At 35.3% G+C, this 21018-nt stretch overlaps 1 protein-coding gene across 1 annotated transcript in view; it reads right to left on the minus strand.

Moving 5' to 3' along the window:
• Positions 1 to 21018, minus strand: part of FZD3 (frizzled class receptor 3) — an 84069-nt gene that overhangs the window by 13545 nt on the left and 49506 nt on the right. Inside the window, exon 4 of the mRNA XM_047091746.1 lies at positions 2749 to 2897. Within this exon, the coding sequence (XP_046947702.1) occupies positions 2749 to 2897 (149 nt within the window). The remainder of the gene's footprint in view (positions 1 to 2748; positions 2898 to 21018) is intronic.

The raw sequence follows: 21018 nt of genomic DNA on the forward strand, positions 1-21018 counted from the left end.
AAGTGTCAAAAACTGGATAGAAGAAAGAACAAGTCAAAGATAGCTGAAAAAAACAAACAGTATTTGTTTCTCCTTCATCAGAGGCCCTACTCATATATTCATAAATCCCAAGTCAGTCTTGATTGCTGACTTCATTTTCTAAACTTATTTTTAAAACTTGGTTCAAACTGACATCTGGTTATGCCAAAAATTTAATCCACCTTGAAATGGTAAAGGTTTGTCCCCTCATTTTACAGAGAAATTAGGTGATATGATCCAGATAATTCCAAAAGAAGATTTCTAAAAATATTTCAATCAGTGTCAGCATTACTAGTATAAGCACAACCTTAAGTGTGGCTTCACTTAGAGGGAAAACACTAATTTGATTAGCACAATTTTAGAAACTAGTCTCTTTGTAGCACAGTACATAACAAAGAGGTTGAGAGCAAAGACTAGAGCCTAGAGTCAGAATGCTTGGTTCTGAATCTCAATTCTAGCATTCACTATGAAACCCTGAATCCATGCCTCAGTTTCCTTATTTGTAAAATGATGATCTTTCTTACAAGGCTATTTGAAGGATTAAATGGTTTAATAATATATAAAATGTTTAGAACAGTGCTTAGAATATTAAATGTGCTCAATTAATTGGTAACCATTATTACAATGACTTTACAGTTATTTCTCAAGGCTAAAATAGAAGAAACATGCTAGAAATAGCTATGGGATGCTCATACCCTTGAGCTCCAGCATAAGGAGCTGCCCTCTAGCCCAGGGCACAGTCCTGGCTTGGAGGATTACAATGGCTTTGTTAGGTGGGGATCCATGGTCACAGAAAACCAAATAGAAGGGTCTTGGGAGTTCTGACCAGTTTCAAAATGATTCTGGCCCAACCAGGATCCCCCAAATAATTAAGATAATTCTCCATAAGAGTAGCTTGGGTTTAGTTCTACCTAGACTTTCTAATATAACCCTATTACAGAACTGTTTGTATAAGGTCCAGAGGTGACCAGAAATGTTTTATACAAGACCTTTCCTCAGTATTATCTCTTAGTGTGATTAAAATATATTTAAAAATGTCAAAGAATATACAGATAAGTCACAGTAAATCCCATAGGGACAGATATTCCATGAAAGCAGGGACTCAGCCTATTTGTTTGCTGCTGCATCCCTGGTGTTGCAACATAGTTCACGGCACATAGTAAGCATTCTATAAAGACTTTCTTAAAAAATGAATGCCCAGGAAATAGGTTTTTGTTGTTATTGTTGAATAACAGTAGCAGTCTCAGATATAGTAATAAGAAATGTACATTTTAAAACTGTGCATTTTTATCTCAATCTAATCTGTGTAATAGTAACGCCTAATTACTGTACTTAAGAAAATACAGATTTTGTTAATGAGGCATTTTAAGTTGTATGGGAAAAGTACATTAACCCATGTATGGCACAACATTAAAAAAATTTTTTTTAGTGTTTATTTATTTATTTTTTTTTTAATTTTTTTTTTCAACGTTTATTTATTTTTCGGACAGAGAGAGACAGATCATGAACGGGGGAGGGGCAGAGAGAGAGGGAGACACAGAATCTGAAACAGGCTCCAGGCTCTGAGCCATCAGCCCAGAGCCTGACGCGGGGCTCGAACTCACGGACCGCGAGATCGTGACCTAGCTGAAGTCGGACGCTTAACCGACTGCGCCACCCAGGCGCCCCTTGTTTATTTATTTTGAGAGAGACGGAGTGTGAGTTGGGGAGGGGCAGAGAGAGAGAGGGAGACACAGAATCCAAAGCAGGCTCCAGACTCTGAGCTGTCAGCACAGAGCCCAACTCAGGGCTTGAACACACGAGCTATGAGATCATGACCTGAGCCAAAGTTGATACTCAACCGACTGAGCCACACAGGCACCCCAAGGCACAACATTTTAAATATAACCTTAAGAGCTTCACAAACCTTCTCCCAAAACCCATTTTCCATGGACCTTAGTTTAGGTAAAATCATAAGCATACAGACTCAACTTAGAATTTGTGATAATTCAGGTATAGTATACATGTAAGATTTAGACTGAATAAAAGTTTGAAATGATTTGTTCCTTTGTGAATACTGTAGTCTTGTTTTCCTTTTGCTTTATGATTAAAGATGCTGTAAATATATTTTACCATGACATTCTAATATGCAGTGTGGCCAACAATGATTTAAAATAATTTCTTTAATGTATTTCATTATCATTTTATAATGCATTTAATATCATCTGTTTTGGCTTTAACATATACTTTATCATAATGGAATAACATGTTATCTCTTTATATCATTTCTGGTATACTTGGAAGAACAATGGGCAACTGAAAGGAAAGTCTAACCTAATACCTGTGATTTTGGCCAAAGCATTTAACCTCTCTGTGTCAGTATTCTCATCTGTAACACAGAAATAATACATACCAGCCCTCACAAGAATACTGAGAAGATCAAATAATAATATACATAAAAGCATTAATTTGTTAATTTTAGTTAAAATTTAAATTTTTGAAAATAAGATTGGCTTTCTCTCAAATATTCTGAATTAGTAAGGCATAGACCTCAAGTCTGGTTCTACTTGGCTACGTTGTCAGAATAAACTTTTAGCTTTTAATTTTGACACACTACTGTGCTAAGTAGTAGCAGCTGAGGTTATAATCATGTCGAAATACATCCTCCAAATCCAAAGTGTTTTAACATAAGCAACGTAAAACTTTTATGTGAATATGAGGTTTGTGAACACTGTGATAATTTCAACTTACTCTTTTTTCCTACGACCATGAAAAAAACTGGCCCATTCAAAGCATGTCTTTTTGCTTCCAACCCAAAAAATGGAGGGAATACCAACTATGAGAGCCATCAGGTATTTCATCAGAAAGAGAATCAGGTCTGGACGACTCATTTGAGTAACCTACAAGAAGAGAAAGAAAAATACCTTAAATATATAGAAAGAACTTTCTATCAAAGGCCATTATAAATCCTTTAAATAAACAACAGTAAAGTAATTCTACAATTTGATATTTTCACTTACATAGTTCTACAGTTAATTTTGTTATATGTAAAAGATACACACTCTTCAACTAAGTTTCTATTTTGTATTTTGAGTCCTATATTTTTCTTATTAGCTCACAATGGTATCTTCTAAAGAAAAAGATTATTAATATAGAAAATAAGCCATGAATAGGAATAGAGCCTCAAATATAATACCTATATTCTTCTTGGCCAATTCTGTTAGTCCTATCATTGATCATTACAATATAAAATTAGGGAAGTATTAATCCCCCCCTCCATTTTATTAGTTTTTGTGCATATCTTTTATAGCCCTTCCTTCTACCTACCTGCTGGCTGTTTTCAAGCTTCCTCTTTAACCTATGAGTTATCTGTAAGTACATTTTCTAGTTTCTATTGATATGAGTTTTTAAAAATCTCTTTTAATTGTTGGTTTCAATTTTAATTATTGTGGTTAGAGAACATGGTCTATATTATTCTGGTTACCTTAAATTTTGGAGACTTCCTTTGTGATTTAGGACACGATTTTTCTAAGTATTCCTTGTGTACTCGAAAATAGCACATACTCTCTGTTGGGTACAAAATCTCCTCTGTGTACTATATCAATTAGTTCTGTCGTTCAAATTTTCTATACATTCAATTTTCTGTTCACCTGTTTTAATAGAGGTATGCCAAAATCTATCATAACCGGGGACTCATCAGTTTTCTTCGAATCCTGTCAGTTTTCACTTTCAAGCCTCTGTTAGATGTTATGTAAATTCAATAATGCTCTAGTTGCTCATTTTGCTTATTAATGCTCTTCACCTTAAACTGTATTTTATCTGAGATTAATATTGTCACATCAGCTTTTCACTTCATCACAGCAATAGATATTCCAGGTGCATCCTTTCCTGTCTACCTATGTATTCAAGTCTGTCTGTTTGGGTTATACTGTTTCTTTTAAGCAGTATACAGTTTACTTCCACTAAAATATACACTCCATGAAGAGATTATTTTCTCCACTGTTTTATCCCCAGAATCTAGACCAGTGCCAGCACATAGTAGGTACTCAATAAACACATACATTTAGAAAATATACTTCATTTTATTAAAAAAATTATAGCTAAAATGATCAGCACCTTCATCTTTTTGAATACTCCTAGCACACTTTAGATTATTTTCCAGAAATTCAAAGCAACCTTTACAAAAATAATTATTTTTATTATCTTTAGTTATACTAAAGACAATAGTCTTTTTTGTCAAAATTACACCCTATGCCTACCTTTGGATTCCCTTTTCTTCTTGCTAAAGGATGACGTTTAGAAATTCTTACAGATAGGGTATGCCAGCGATAAATTATTTTAGTCTTTGCCTGAAATGTCTTTATTTTGCCCTCAATATTGAATGGTGGTATAGATGGGTAAAGTTTCTCTCAGCATTTTAAAAACATTAGTTCATTGCCTTCTAGTTTCTATTGTTTCTGTTGAGAAGGTTAACTGATAATGTTTTAGAGATTTATTTCCTCTCTCTGGCAGCTTTTAAGTTTTTCTTTATCCTTTTCACTTTGTAGTTGCACTGAATGTTTCTCATTGTGATTTTTATTTCTTCTACTTAGTATGCAGAATGTACTTTTAATGTAAGGACCCAAGTTTTCATTTCTGGAGAATTTTCAGACATTAGGTCTTTGGTTACTGCTTCTTAGCCATTCTTATGGCCTCTTCTAGAACTCCCATTAGATGTATACTGAAATTCCTCAATCCTTATTTTTCATGTTTCTTAACTACATTACATAATTTTTTACTATTGTATGTCTCTCTATATTCTGTATTCTGGGTGAACTCTTGAGAATAACTTTCTTCTTCCCTAATTCCCTCTTCAACCATGTCTTATGTGAGGGTTCATTCTATCTACTGATTTAATTTTCATAAATTCAATTCTAAGATGTCTTAAAATTGGTTCTTATTTGTCTATTATTATTTCATTTCTGCTGACTTATCATAATTTCTTATTCTTTTAAAATGGTTTATATTGTTTATCTTTTGGAGAATCCTAAACATTCTTATTCTTAAGTCTTTAAAAAATTATCTTACTACTTTCATTTCATCTGGGAGCAAATCCATCTTCTGATTGTTGATTTTGTTAGATGCTTTCTAAGTTTGGCCTTTTTTTTTAAATTGTGCTTTGGGATTTTAGTTTGCAGATCTTGAGTGAGAATTTTCTCTCTCTCTCTCCCTTCCTCTCTCCCTCATCTCACCCTGTCTTATGGCTTTTGGTTTGTCTTCACCAGTGCCCACAGGAACCTCATCAAAAACCAGGTTGTGTATTATTGGTTACTGGAGATTCAGGTATGGAGTCATTACAGTTTGGCTTAAATATTGAATGTCTTAAGGCTGTGCTGGCGCTCTCCCACATCTCTAGATAATATTTTTATATTAACTACAGCTTCAAGGGACAGGTGGTATCACTATACAAACTTCCTTTCAAGAGCAGGGAAGCCCCATTTCCAATTCCTTTTTTTTTTTTTTAATGTTTATTTATTTATTTTGAGGAAGAGAGAGAGGCAGTGTGAGCAGGGAAGAGGCAGAGAGAGAAAGGGAGAGAGTCCCAAGTAGGCTCTGCATTGTCAGTGCGGAACCCAACATAGGGCTTGATCTCATGAACCATGAGATCATGACCTGAGCTGAAATGAAGAGCTGTCCACTTAACCAACTGGTGCACCAATTCTTATTTTTAACCAGTGAGCCTAGTTCTGGTCCTCTGACTTCCATGTGATACTTTTGCTTTTCAATACTCCCCAGAAACGGAACACCAAATCACCTCTGGCTACTTCATACCTGAAGTCGAGTAGGCCCATGTTTTTAATCACTGGTCATCAGTTTGCATTTCTATTATATAAATCAGTTTATTTTGTCTTTTATATTGATTTCATTTAGAAATTTTGTTATGTTTTATCTGTAACTGATTTTATGTTTATGTTTAGATTTTATGTTTATGTTTATTATAGTAGCCTGGTAAGCTCAAAACATAGAACTTATATTACAATCATAACTTAGAACTAAGGTGTGATTCCTTTAGGATTTACCTAAAAATCAAACAGCAAATATTTATAGATCATCCACCACTCTAAGAATAATTCTTTTCAAAGTCCCATGAGACTTATAAAACAGACATAAGGTTTGATTAATGTTTCCATCAAGCTGATAATCTAAATGAAAATACAAATTAAAGAAACTACTGAATAGTTAAGAACTATAATTAAGAAGCAGATGGAGACGCTAAAGCAGATCACAAATAACCTCCTCATTAAAAAATACAACGGCTTGTTGTTGTTTAAGATTTTATTTTTAAGTAATCTCTATACCCAATGTGGAGCTTGAACTCACAACCCCAAGATCAAGATCAGTTGCATGGTCTACCAACTGAGCCAGCCAGACATCCCTGTTTCACTTTTTCTTAATACTTCTATGTAGCATCAGTTATTAATGACTATCTCACATTTTACAAAACTTTTATCTCCCCTGGCTTCTAGAATACTGTATAGTCATGATTATTCTCCTAATAAGGCATTACATTCTCACTTTCATTACTTTCTTCTTGACTTCCTACTCCTGTTCTTCTACCCTTTGCGCCCCCACTACCTCTATACAAGAGTTCTTAAAGTCACTCCTTAATTCTCTCTTTATACTCTCAACTATCATTAAGACTTAGAAGTCGGGGCGCCTGGGTGGCGCAGTCGGTTAAGCGTCTGACTTCAGCCAGGTCACGATCTCACGGTCCGTGAGTTCGAGCCCCGCGTCGGGCTCTGGGCTGATGGCTCAGAGCCTGGAGCCTGTTTCCGATTCTGTGTCTCCCTCTCTCTCTGCCCCTCCCCCGTTCATGCTCTGTCTCTCTCTGTCCCAAAAATAAATAAATGTTGAAAAAAAAAAATTAAAAAAAAAAAAAAAAGACTTAGAAGTCATCTAGTCTTATTCTTTACCTAACAAATTAATTTGCTTTCAACCTAGTTATTGTATGAATATAATTAGACAGTGGTATTGATGATAAAATACAAGCTTGCTCCTTCCCACTTCCCTCTTCTAGCTATTCTTTTTTTTTTTTAATTTTTTTAACGTTTATTTATTATTGACAGAGCATGAACAGGGGAGGGTCACAGAGAGAGGGAGACACAGAATCGGAAACAGGCTCTAGGCTCTGAGCTGTCAGCACAGAGCTCGACGTGGGGCTTGAACTCACAAACCACAAGATCATGCCCTGAGTCGAAGTCAGACGCTTAACCGAATGAGCCACCCAGGCACCCCCTCTTCCAGCTATTCTGGCCACCTGTCCTAGTTTTGTCCTTTGATGCTATAAAGAATAAGGCTACCATTCCAGAAGTTCTTGTCAGTTCAATAAGATGCCGTGCCAGAAGCAACACACACACACACAAAAACACTGTAAATATTGGGAACAAGGAGACAAAAGACTATCCAGAAAATCCAAGAGAATCAAAGGGTTCAGTAACTAAGTTAGGTAAGATCATACAAAAATCAAATGTTTTCTTATATACCATCAATAACCAGAGAAGAAACATAATGAAAACAATTTCATTTATAATGCAAACAAAAACTAAAAAAATATCTAGAAATAAACCTAGCAAGAAATACAAAGAAAATGATAAAACTCTATCAAAGGACACAGAGAAAAACTGAAGTACATAGATAAACAGTTCACGTTTCTACATGCAAACACGCAATGTTTTAAAGATATCAATTCAATTATCCCCCAAATTAATCCTATAAACTTGGTACAATCCAAAAAGAGCAATAGGATTTTTCATACAATGTTGAAAGTTTAGTATATAATAAAAGTATTTCAAATAAATGAGGGAAAAGATCATATATTGTTTAATAAATAATGTTGGGATGGTTGGCAATCCATCTGGAAACAAAATAATTTAGATGTCACTTCATATAGGAAAAGGAAATTCTAGGCAGATTACAATAAATCATAAAAGTATGAAAAAAATGAAGAACATTTTTATAATGATGGTGCAGAAGGCCATTTTAAAAAAAGTAACACTAAGGGGCACCCGGTGGCTCAGTCAGTTAAACGACCTACTCTTGATTTTGGCTCAGGCCATGATCTTACAATTTGTGAGATTGCAGCCACGTCAGACTCCATGCCTGCTTCAGACTCTTTCTTCTCTCTCTCTCTGCCCTTCCCCCTGCTCATGTGCTCTCTCTCAAAATAAATATTTAAAAAAAAAATTATAAAAAAAAAAAATTAAAAAGTAACATGAAAGAAGCCATAAGAGGAAAAGACTGACAGTTTTGATTACTAAAAACTTAAAATTTCTGCAGAACAAGAACTGTATTCACCTTAATAGATCAATGACTAACTAGGAATGTTAACTATATTATCTATCAATAAAGTAAACTAAGGAACAGAAACTAATAAAAATAGAAGAAACAAACAAAGGGAAGAAAACAGCAAATACACATGCACATGCCTGCATTCACACAGCTACAATAAGAACAAAAATGGGGCACCTGGGTGGCTCAGTCAGTTAGGCATCAACCTCTTGCTTTTGGCTCAGGTCATGAGCTCGTGTAATTTGCGAGACTGAGACCTGTGTTGGGGGGAGGGATTCTCTTGGAATTCTCTCTCTTCCTCTCTGCCTCTCCCCTGCTTGCACATGCTCTCTCTCTCAAAATAAATAAACATTAAGAAAAAGAGAACTAAAATAGCTTTAAGAGATTACTTTGCTCAATTCCATTCAAATAAACTTGAAAATTAATTGAAACAGATGATAGTAAAATATTAACTGATTCCACAAGCAAGCATAAAGTTGTACCTAACTCAACAGACTCTATAAAACAATAAAACTATATGTATCATTTATGAATTTTTATGCAAACAGAATCCAACAGCAAATTCAAAGAATATGCCATCACCAAAATACAAAATAAAAAAATACAAAGATGGTTCAATAGGAAACCAATTTATAAATTCAACACACTGGATCAAAGGAAAAATATACATAATCATTTTCATGTACGCCAAAGGCATTTGATAAATTGAACATCCGTTTTTGTTTTTTAAAAACTTATAATAAAATATGGAGATGATGAATAAGTTCTTAAAGTAACAAAATAACTATCTCGAGGCACCTGGGTGGCTCAGTCGGTTAAGCCCCAACCTCAGCTCAGGTCATGATCTCACGGTTTGAGTTTGAGCCTCACGTAGGGCTCTGTGCTGACAGCTCAGAGCCTGGAGCCTGCTTTGGATTCTGTGTCTCCTTTTCTCTCTGACTCTGTCCTGCTCCTGCTCTTTGTCTCTCAAAAATAAAATAAACGTTAAAAAAAATTTTTTTAATAACTCTATCTCAATCTAAAAGTATCATGCTTAATGGGAATGCCAGAAGCCACTAAATATTCTCATTAACGTCGGGAATACAAGAAGAATATGTACTATACCACCACTCTTAGCCTTGTTTCAACAGTTCTAACAGATTGCAACCAAAGAAACAAATTGTGAGTATAGAAACTATAAAGGAGGTAAAATTATTATTTATAAGTAATATAATTTTATACCTGGAAAAACTAAGAGAAAGGTAAAAATTATTACAAATCATAAGCAAGGTGGCAAGGTACAAGGTAAAATACAGAAATCACTTTCATATATACATACATAACAATCAATCAGTTAGTAGGCAAAAAAAGAGGCCCTAAAATTCATATGTTGAAGTCTTAACTCTCAGTACCTCATAAGATGACTCATTTGGAGATAGAGTCTTTAAAGAGATAATTAAGGTTACATGAGGTCATATGGATGGGTCCTAAACAAATCTGACTGGTGTCCTTACAAGAAGAAATTTGGACACCTACACACCAAGGATGCACCATGTGAGAAAAGACCATATTAAAAAAAAAAAAGACTACTAGAAAAGGCCATGTGAGGAAATGGTAAGAGGGTGATCATCCACAAAACAAAGAGAGAGTTCTCAGAGGAAACCAACCCTGCTGATACCTTGATCTTGGACTTCCAGCCCCCAGAACTGTGAGAAAATAAATTTTTGTTGTTTAAACTGCCTAGTCTATAGTATACTGTTCTGGCAGCCTTAGCAAACAAGTACAAACACAGTTAAAAAAAAAAGCTAAACAACTAGGAAGGAATAAATTTAATAAGAAAAATGAGTGATATATTGGAAGAACTTTAAAATATACTCCTCTTAAAACATGTTCTTTGCTAGAAACAATCACTCTTATAAAAATGCAAATTCTCCTTGATTTAGCCATTAAATTTAACACAAGTCTAATAAAAATACCAACAGAGTTACCTGGGAATTAAACAGGATGATTCTAAAGTTCATATAGAAGAACACACAAGTCTAAACTGAAAGAGAAAAGAAATATGTAGGGGCCCCTGAATGGCTCAGTTAGTTAAGCATCTGACTTTAGCTCAGGTCATGATCTAGCAATTTGTGGGTTCGAGCCCCACATCAGGCTCTGTGCTGACAGCTCAGAGCCTGGTGCCTGCTTCAGATTCTGTGTCTCCCTGTCTCTGCCCCTACCCCACTTGCATTCTCTCTCTCAAAAAATAAACATTAAAAATAAATAAATAAGAAATAAGTAGAATTGAGCTATAATGTAATTGTGTATACTGGAAGCATAGTTTTACTATTTATTACATGTGATATTTCAAATCATCTGGAAAAGATGAATTATTCAGTAAGTGGATTCTAGTTAGGTATTTGGAAAAAAATAGCACTGAAGCCACACCATATCTCGTACCAGGATAAATTCCTAGTAGATCGAAATTCAAATGTAAAAAAAAAGTAAACAACCAAAAAGAAACCACAAAGTTCAAGATGAAAGCTTTTATATTCTCAGGATGGAGAATGACTTTCTAGTTATAACACAAAATCTACAAGCCATAAAAGTGAAGACAGATAAATCTGACTTCATAAAACCCCAACATTTCTGCATGGCTATAACTTCCATAAAGTCAAAAGACAATAAAAAAGCTGGTATAAAATTGTTACAAATGTATGGCAGATAAAGGGACTAATTTTATTAATAAATAAGTTTTATAAATAGATAAAAGTCTACTACTTAAGGAAAATTAGCAAAAGATATGGATAGTTTATAAAAAATGAAATACAAATATACGAGCTTAAGCTCACTCACAGTTTAAAAACATTAAAATTACATGACAATTCTACATTTTTAATCCATCAGGTTAAGATCCAAGTCTGATAGTATGTTGCATTTGCAAATGTGTGGAGAAATATACTCTCATATATTGGAGATAGGAATATAAATCCATACCACTTCTATAAAAGACAATTTGGTAATATTTACCAAAATTATATACTTTATGAAGCTAATATATGTCAATTGTATCTAAAAAATTATACTCTTGATCAAGCAATTCTTTTAAAAATTTATGTACAGATTTATTCACATTTATGTGAAATGATATACAAAAACTGTTTGCAATAGTAAAATATTAGAAACAATGTGTTTATCCAGTGAATGGCATATTATGAGGTCATAAAACATATTGAGGAAGACTTTTCTCTTCAGGTATTAGTCTCCAAGATATATAGTTAAATGTGAATAGTAGCTACCATTTGAGTGAAAAAAGAAAAAGGAATATACCTGCTTGTACATGCATAAGCATCTCTGAAAGGATATAAAAATTCATTGTAATATTCAAGTTACCTTGGGAAGGGCACTGGGTAGCTGGGAGACACAGGCATAAATGGGAGATTTTTTCCCCATATACTCATATAACTTTTGGGTTTTTAACTGTGTGAATATCTATTAAACATTTTTTAAGAATAAAAGTAGAGAACTTCATTTTTTTAAGTCTGAGCATTCCAAATATAAAACTAAGAGTTGGGTGTGGTATGAGGAAATATCTCCATGGAAGAGCAGTATATAAATTAGTATAATATTTCTGATAGACAATCTCACAGTACTTACTAAAAATTGTAATGTGTATACCTTTTAAGTGACAAATTCTGTTTCAAGAAATACACGCTAAAGGAACAGTAGACCAATAATAGGAAATTGTTTAAATAAAGATACATTCTAGTTAGGTATCTAGAAAAAATAACCAAATAAGTAGCCATTCAACAATGATAACGTAAGTAAAGTGAAAAAAGGAAGATACAGTGGTATGCTTATAAATATTTAACAACTGGCTTTCTGGATGGAGGTTAAATGTAGATGTTTTGTAGCATCTACAAAGTTTGTAGTGTAAATACACCAACCATGCCACTTTCAAGCTACTCACTTAATGTGGAGTCATGAAGAAAGGCACACAACTGCCTCTTGTGAGCCCGTGTGAGCAACCTCTAGTACACTACCAGGTGTAGACTAATGTGTCAAATATGATATTTATATTTTATTATTATTTTTTTTTTTTTTTGAGAGAGAGAGCGTGCAAGCGAGGGAGGGGCAGAGAGAGAGGGAGAATCCCAAGCAGGCTCTGTGCTGTCAGTGAACAGCCCCGACATGGGACTCAAACTCACAACCTGTGGGATCAGGACATGAGCTGAAATCAAGAGTTGGACGCTCAACCACTGAGCCACCCAGGCCTCCCATTTATATTTAAAAATTACATATAATATCTGTAACATATTACATACATATCAAATATGACTTTTTAGTGTGTTTTGTTACATATCACTATGCACTGTTCTAGCTATCTACTCTTGTGTAGACACCAAAACTTAATAGCTTAAAACAGGTACTTATTATCTCTGACAGTTCTGTGAGTTGACTGGGCTCAGTTGGGTGACTCTCACTTGGGTTCTTGCATAGTTGCAGTCAATTCCAGCCCCATTTGTCATTTAACTGCATCATCTATCTGAACGTAATACTGAGATGGATATACATATAAGATGGTTTCTTCACTCAAACATGTAGAATGTCAGTTAGGATTGCTGGGAAAGGTGGAAGGCTGGCTGGGACCTTTCCCTGCTCTCCTCTTCCTCCCTTCATGCAGCCTCACCATATAAGCTTATGACTAGTTTGGAGTTCCACACATTTTGTGGTTTCAGAGCAGGCTGACTTCTTACTAGAGGAAAAAATTGCAAGGCTTCTTATGACTTAGCCTCAAGGTCACACAGAATCACTTTTGCTGCATTCCACTAATCAAAAACAAGTCACAAAGCCAGCCCGATTCAAGGAAAAGAACTACGTAGACAAGAGCAAAAAGTGGGATTCACTGGCTGGAGGCAACAGAGTATATATTTCTACAGTAGCTACCAAAATGTTAGAAAGGGGTGCCAGCCTGGGTCAGTCAGTAGAGCATGTGACTCTTGATCTCAGGGTTGTAAGTTCAAGCCTTACATTGGGTGTAGAGATTAAAAATAAAATCTTTAAAAAAATGTTAGAGTCAGAGGCTTAACCGACTGAGCCACCCAGGTGCCTCTGACAGCTCAGAGCCTGGAGCCTGCTTTGAATTCTGTGTCTTCCTCTCTCTCTGCTCTCTCTCTCTCTCAATAAATAAACATTATTTTTTTAAATGTTAGAAAAATATAAAGAAAAATGTAAATACTGGTTATACTGATGGGAGGTGTGTTTTTCTTCCTAGCATGTTTTACAATAATATTTTCCTAATATTCTGGAATTTTTTTAAGTGGAGAAAACCATATGTATATAATCAACATTTACAAAACTATTAACCATGAGAACTTCTATCGTATTAATGGAATGTTAAAAGCTCATGAGATACAGTGTAAATCTAGATTATGGTAGATACCAGTAAATGTTCTACAAATGAATTGCTCTAAGAAAATACCAAGTTATATTCATATTTAATAAAGTATATAGTGAATATCGTAAGTATCTAAAGTAAGTTATATAAAGAGACCAATGATCACCTAAATAGAACACATGATGATGAGCTGTAAATGAATCAATGCCCAGGACTTATATTCAGCATTTACACACACACACACACACACACACACACACACACACACACACACACACACATCTTGTGACTTCCTTATATTCTCTACTATGGCACATTATTTCTTGAACACAGATCTTCACATAATAATAAGAACAAACGAACACAAACAGTATGTAAAATAAGTTGAAACATGTGAAGTACTTAGAACTGCACTTGACATCTAATAAATGCTCAAACATGTGGTACATGGGTACTACTGTCCCAGAAGATACTAAAAGATAATCCATAATAAGATATTCTGTGGTAAAATACAATTGGATATTATAATTCTTCCTTGGAGATTCACATGCATATTCATATATTAAAGGCTCTGAGAAGTCCTGAAGTAAACAACCATTTATCTTTGTTTATTCCAGTGTTTCCAGTGCTATTATATACAGTTAAATTTCCCCATGTGAAAATTGAGGGATTAGACTAGGTAAATTCTAAGGTTTATCCTAATAACCTGTAGCCCTATTAATCTTTTTTTTTTAACTTTATGTATTTATTTTGAGAGAGAGACAGACAGACAGAGCAAGCACAAGCAGGGAACAGGCAGAGAGGGAGGCAGAGAGAGAATCCCAAGCAGGCTCTGCACTGACAGTGCAGCCCCTAATGTGGGGCTCAAGTTCACAAACTGTGAGATCATGACCTGAACCAAAGTGAGCTGTTTAACTGACTGAGCCACCCAGGCACCCCTAATCTTTTTGTTTTTAGTGTTGTTGTTTTTTTTTAATTTATTTTAAGAGAGAGAGAGAGAGAGAGCGAGCAGGGGAGCGCCAGAGAAAGGAGAGAGAGAATCCAAAGCAAGCTTGCATTGTCAGCACACAGCCCAAGGTGGGGCTTTATCTCAAGGTTAGTATGATCGTGACCTGAGTCGAAATCAAGAGTTGGATGCTTAAACTGACTGAGACACCCAGGCACCCCTGTAATCCTACTATTCTTGAAAATTTTTCTAGGGGAATTAGAGACTAGTCTCTAATTTTTATTATGTCTAATTTTGCTCCAAAAGTTATTTTCCATGATTTAAAAATCTATCATAGTAGTTAACACATATATTTTAACCAGAACTATATACTTTTGACTCACAAAAGAGAAAGTTCCTATAAAAGTGGAGGAAGATAAGGGGAAGAATGAGACCATTCAGAAGCATGCGTCAAATCATATCAGCTTATATTCAGTGAATGGTGAGAAAAGAATGACTGAAGAAAAACAATTATTTGTAAATGTAAAGACAGGGCTCACATAATAAACAGGAAGAGGGCCAAGAACCTAAAAATTAAAACTAGTCAAAACTGTAATTAAGGTATGGAGGGAGATCTAATCAGATTTGAGTACAGAAGCAGAGCTATTATGTAATGTGAAAAGAGCACTGGCCTGAGCAATGTGACCTTGATAAAATCATTTTTAAAAAATCGCAGGCTTTAACTTAATGACTCTGAGGTTGCCTTCAATTCCAGATGACTGGTCATCTGCAGTCTAAAATACTCTTCTTCAGAGATCTTATCCAGTCAAATTCCTTCGTTTTATATGTGTGGAATCAAAGAAGGGAGGTAGACTGATTTGCTCAAGGTCATATAGCTAATTATTTCAGTCACTCAAGTACTGAGTGCCTACTATATCCTGGTACAAGAGATTTAACAGTAAATGAGTCAGAAAATTCTCTGCTCCACTGAGCTTACATTCTAGGGAGAGGTGGGGGCAGGGTGAGGGTGGAGTGCTGTCAATTAACAAGGAAATAAAGAAATCCTGTGATATCAGGTGGTAATAAAAACTCAGAACTAAAGAAGAGCAGGGGATAAGGTTTTGGAGGTGGTGCAAATGCATGGGCCACGTATTTTAGATCAAAATAGTGAGAAAAGGCATCTCCGAGAATACAGTATTTAAACAGGGATTCGGAATATACTCTGCAATGAGAGTATTTCAAGCAGTAGGAATAGCAATGACAATAATCCTGAGAGAACAAATCTGGTGTTTCTCAAGATCAATAACAAGGAGACCAGTGTGTCTAGAGCAGAGCAAGCAAGCAGAATGGCAGGCAGTAGGTCAGAGAAGTAGGCAGGAACCACATTATAAATGGCCCTGCAGGCAATAAAGAAAATGATGACTTTTTTATTAAGAGTAATAGGAAGTCATTTGAGGGTTTTGTTTGAAGGCACAATATGATCTCATTTATGTTTTATTTTTTTAATGTTTATTTATTTTTGAAGGAGAGACAGAGTGTGAGTGGGGGAGGGGCAGAGAAGGAGGGAGGCACACAATTGGAAGCAGGTTCTAGGCACAGAGCCCGATGCGGGGCTCAAACTCACAAGCTGTGAGATCATGACCTGAGCTGGTCAGACACTTAAACTGAGTCACCCAGGCACCCCTCATTTATGTTTTAAAAAGTTCACCCTGGTCACTTATTGTAAATAAATTGTAAAGGAACAAGAATAGAAGCAAGAAGATGAACTGGAAGGCCATTGTTGAAATATCAAATAGCGTGGACTAAGGTAGAAGTGAAGGTGGTTGGAAGTTGATGGGTTGGGTGTGATGAGGTATGTGAGAAAAAGGGGGTTCAAAATGGCTCCTAATTTGGGGTGAGAGCAACTCATGAATCATAACATAATTTACTAAATGGGGGAAGAACTGGGGATGTGACACAGGAAGCAGGTTTTAGGAGAAAAACAAAGAGTTCTGTTTTAGACATGTTAAGTTGCAAATGCCTTGTAGATTTCTGAAAGGAAATGTCGTGTGTGTGTGTGTGTGTGTGTGTGTGTGTGTGTGTGTGTGTCTGGAACTCAGAAATGAAGTTGGGCTATATAGTCTAAAACATTGGACTGGACAAGACTATCCAGGTAAGGGGAGGGAGGAAAAAAGATATCCTAAGTGAGAAACCATGTCTTCTAACTTCTTTAGTGTTTTAAACTGCATTGTACTGCCTTTTATGAATCAGAAATACTGTCCACATAACAGAAATGCTTGAATTAAAGGGAAGAAGTGCTGAAAACAAAAAGCAGTAAAGTCAACAACAACAAATCAGTAAAAACAGCAACAACCAAAATCTTCAATCAGGCAAGGCAATACAGTGAGGAATTGAAGGACAGAGGGATATAACATGGAATATTTTGTATTATAAGATTCTGGTTAAAACCAAAATTCCAGGGATGACAAATCAGCACCTGCCCATGTGCAGAATACAGTGACAAAGCAACTCAAGAAATACCTTTGTGAACGTGCCGTATGCAAAGAGTGCTGGAGCAAGAGGGCCAAGACTCTGCAAAAGAATGGCCAACCTATTGCTGTAAGGAAAGGAATTTTCCCTCATACACGAAGAAAAAGAGGAAGGAAAATGCATTATTATCTAGCTGTAAAACGCACAAAAAATTCAGGCAGTTAGCATGTAAAACAGGATCTGTAGTAGCTAGAAAGACAAAACTCACTAAAGAAAAATATTTAAATAAAGGAAAAGGGGGGCGCCTGGGTGGCACAGTAGGTTAAGCTTTCAACTTTGGCTCAGGTCATGATCTCACAGCCAGGCCAATGAGTTTGAACCCTGCTTTGGGCTCTGTGCTGACTGACAGCTCAGAGCCTGGAGCCTGCTTTGGATTCTGTCTCCCTCTCACTCTGCCCATCTCGCACTCACACTCTCTCTCTCATAAATAAACATTAAAAAAAAATAATAAAGGAAAAGGAATACAATGTTCAGTTTTTATTTTAAAACAGCCCTATATTGAGCTGAATGCTTACAGATTTTTTTTTTCTTTTGAGGAAAAAACCCACCAAATACCTCAGTTCCTGGTATAATTACAATAGACAAACAAGAAATTTTACTGTCTCGTTTATAATTGTCCTTTTAAAACACTATATTCCTGGGACGACTGGGTGGCTTGATTTTGGCTCAGGTCATGATCCCAGGATCATGGGATCAAGCCCCACATCAGGCTCCATGCTGAGTGTGGAGCCTGCTTGGGATTCACTCTCTCTCTGCCCCTCTCCCATATGTACATGTTCTCTCCAAATATAAAAAATGAGTAAGTTTTAAAAAGTTAAAAAAATAATAAAATGCTATATTCCTACTGATGCTAAAATAAATCAACTTAATAATGCAAAAAACTGACCTGACATATTTCTTTGGTCTATTTACTGGGAACTAAAGGAGAATCCCAGGAAGAGAAGGGAGACAATCAGCATCTACTCTAAGCCCCTGTATCTTGATTACTATAATTTTTCTACAACAGCCTGGCTAGCTGTGAAAAGCCTACATTCACTCTCTTCTGAATAACTGATCTCCTCTATCACCACTCTAATTTCAACCAATAGAACGTTGCAATATGATATTATTCAACCATAATATGAAAAATATTTTTCCATATTTTGTTTTTTTCAAAATTAGAACCATAATCCACCAAAGACCCCTGAACTTAAGTTCTTTTTAATTATATAGAAAAAATTATGTTATGGGAGAAAAAAACCTCACAAAGAAAGAAAACCACCAAGGGTGTATTTTTGGCTGTTGTGGTGACCTAAATTCAATTATTGTTTTTGAGACTTTGGATTTGAATCAGGTTGCAGAGTCTTTGGCCACTTTCCCTATCAAGTGGAATCTATACTAATGGAAACACATATTGCATTAGGTTTGCTTTCATTTTATTTATTTAATGTCATCTTATATAACCTTCTTTTACGTTATTTTCTGCCTGTTTTGCTTTCATTTTTAAAAAGATTCATTACAAATGTTGACTTACATTAAGCCTGTGGTCCCCTAAAGCCCACATAAAAATAAACTATTGATCAGGCTCATGCAGAATCTATCATGTTGATAAGTGACAACAGTTTTAGAATACAGGTCTTCTGATTCCAAATTTTGTGCACTTATACACTACATTGCTCTATCTGCCTTTCATTCTGCTTTGAAAAGTCACCTACTTGCCCCATCAGATATAAAGACTTATGGTAATGCTATGGTAATTAAGACAATGATAGAAAATAAAGGACAGAAAACAAACCATGGAATAGTGAAATAAGTTTCACACATGTAACTTAACATATGACAGAGGCAGCACTACAGATCAGTAGATAAAAAGATGGACTAAATAAATAGCACTAATTGGATATCTATATACTTAAAAAATAGTATTTCCCCTGCACACCAGATATAAAAATAAATTCTGTAGTTTAAAAATCATAAATCTGGAAAGCAAAACTTTAAAACTGCTAGACAAAAACACAAATGAATATTTCTTCTATTTAAAAAAATTTTTTATGTTTATTTATTTTTGTGAGAGAAAGAGAGAGACAGAGCATGAGCAGGGAAGGGGCAGAGGGAAGAGAGGGAGACACAGAATCTGAAGCAGGCTCCAGGCTCTGAGCTGTCAGCATAGAGCCCAACGCAGGGCTTAAACTCACAAATGGTGAGATTATGACCTGAGCCGAAGTCGGACACTTAACTGACTGAGCCACCCAGTTGACCCCAGATGAATATTTTTTATGACCTTCAGGTAGAGATTTCTTAAAATACATTAAAAAAAAACAGCAAAGAAAAAATGGATATAAAAAAATGGACATTAAAATTTTAAACTTCAGTTCAACAAAGGACACCATTAAAAAAGTAAAAAGCCAAGCTAGATGGTATCTGTAATGCATAAACTGACAAAGAATTGTAATCCAGAATATATGTGTGCATAATTGTGTGTGTGTATAAAAAAAAAGCAATTCACAGAAGACAAAATCTAAATAGTTAATGAACATAAGAAGTTCAATCTTACTAGCAATACAAATTAAAGAATTTGAGGAATTCTCAAATTAGGGAAATACAAATTAAAATAGCAATGACTACAATAAGATTGCTCAAAATTAAAAGGTCTGATGACACCAAATGATGGTGAGGATGTAAAATAATGAAAACTTTCTGTACTTTCATATGGGGGGTGTCTAAACTGGTTAAACCAGGGGCACCTGGGTAGCTCAGTCAGTTAAGCACCCAACTTCAGCTCAGGTCATGATCTCACAGTTCATGGGTTCGAGCCCCACGTCAGGCTGTGTGCTGACAGCTCAAAGCCTGGAGCCTGCTTCAGATTCTGTGTCTCTCTCTCTCTCTGTCCCTCCCCAACTCGTGCTCTGTTCTGTCTCTCTCTCAAAAATAAATGATTAAAAAAAAAAAAAAACCTTTAAATTGGTTACAACATTTTGGAAAGCAATTTGGCAACATCCTAGTAAAGCTGAAGAATCACAGATTTTATGACCCAATAATTCCATTTTTAGGTGTATATTCTAGAAGCTCAAATGGATATTCATAGCAGCATTATTCATAAGAATATTCATAGCAGCATTATTTATAATAGAGGAAAAAAGGTACAACCTGAATATCCAGAGTAAAATAAACAAATGTGATATAGTCATACAACAGAATACTGAACAGCAGAAAAAGCAAATAAATCCCTATATATTACCGTATCTCACAAACACAATGTATGACAAAAGCAAGCTGCAAAAAATGCATAGTTTTGACACTATAACGTTATGAAATAAACTAATACTATATATAATTTAGGAAAAAATACATGTAAGTAAATATCTAAGTAAACATACAAAAACACCGAGTTCTAAATAATGATAGTTTAGAAGAGAGTTTCAATCAGGGAAGGAGATCTGAGGTTTTGGTAGTGTTTTATTTATTAAGTGGTTGACAAATCTATTGGTATCTGATGTTTACTCTTCATATATCTCTGTATGTCAGAAACATTTAAAACTACTTTTAAAAAGAAAAGACAAAAAGGAAGTCAAGGATCCTATAATTACAATACTTTGTTCCTCTCGGGGTGGCAATAGTTCTAAAATTTATTTATTTATTTTTAAATGTTCATTTATTTTGAGAGAGAGAGAACGAACACAAGCAAGGGGGGGTAGAGAGAGGAGAGAGAATTCTAAGCAGGCTCCACACTGTCAATACAGAGCCGGACATGGGGCTCAATCCCACAAACCGTGAGATCATGATCTGAGCTGAAATCAAGAGTCAGAAGCTTAACAGACTGAGCCACCTAGGCACCAAAGCAGTACTATGTAGGATAAGTAGAGAGCTAATTAGTAATTCACTTCTTTCATTAGATCTGTAT

The sequence above is a fragment of the Lynx rufus genome, unplaced genomic scaffold, assembly GCF_022079265.1.
Source record: "Lynx rufus isolate CCGP_SWC_20201006 ecotype Redwood Valley unplaced genomic scaffold, mLynRuf1.p SCAF_3, whole genome shotgun sequence".
In the NCBI taxonomy this organism is placed as follows: Eukaryota; Metazoa; Chordata; class Mammalia; order Carnivora; family Felidae; genus Lynx; species Lynx rufus.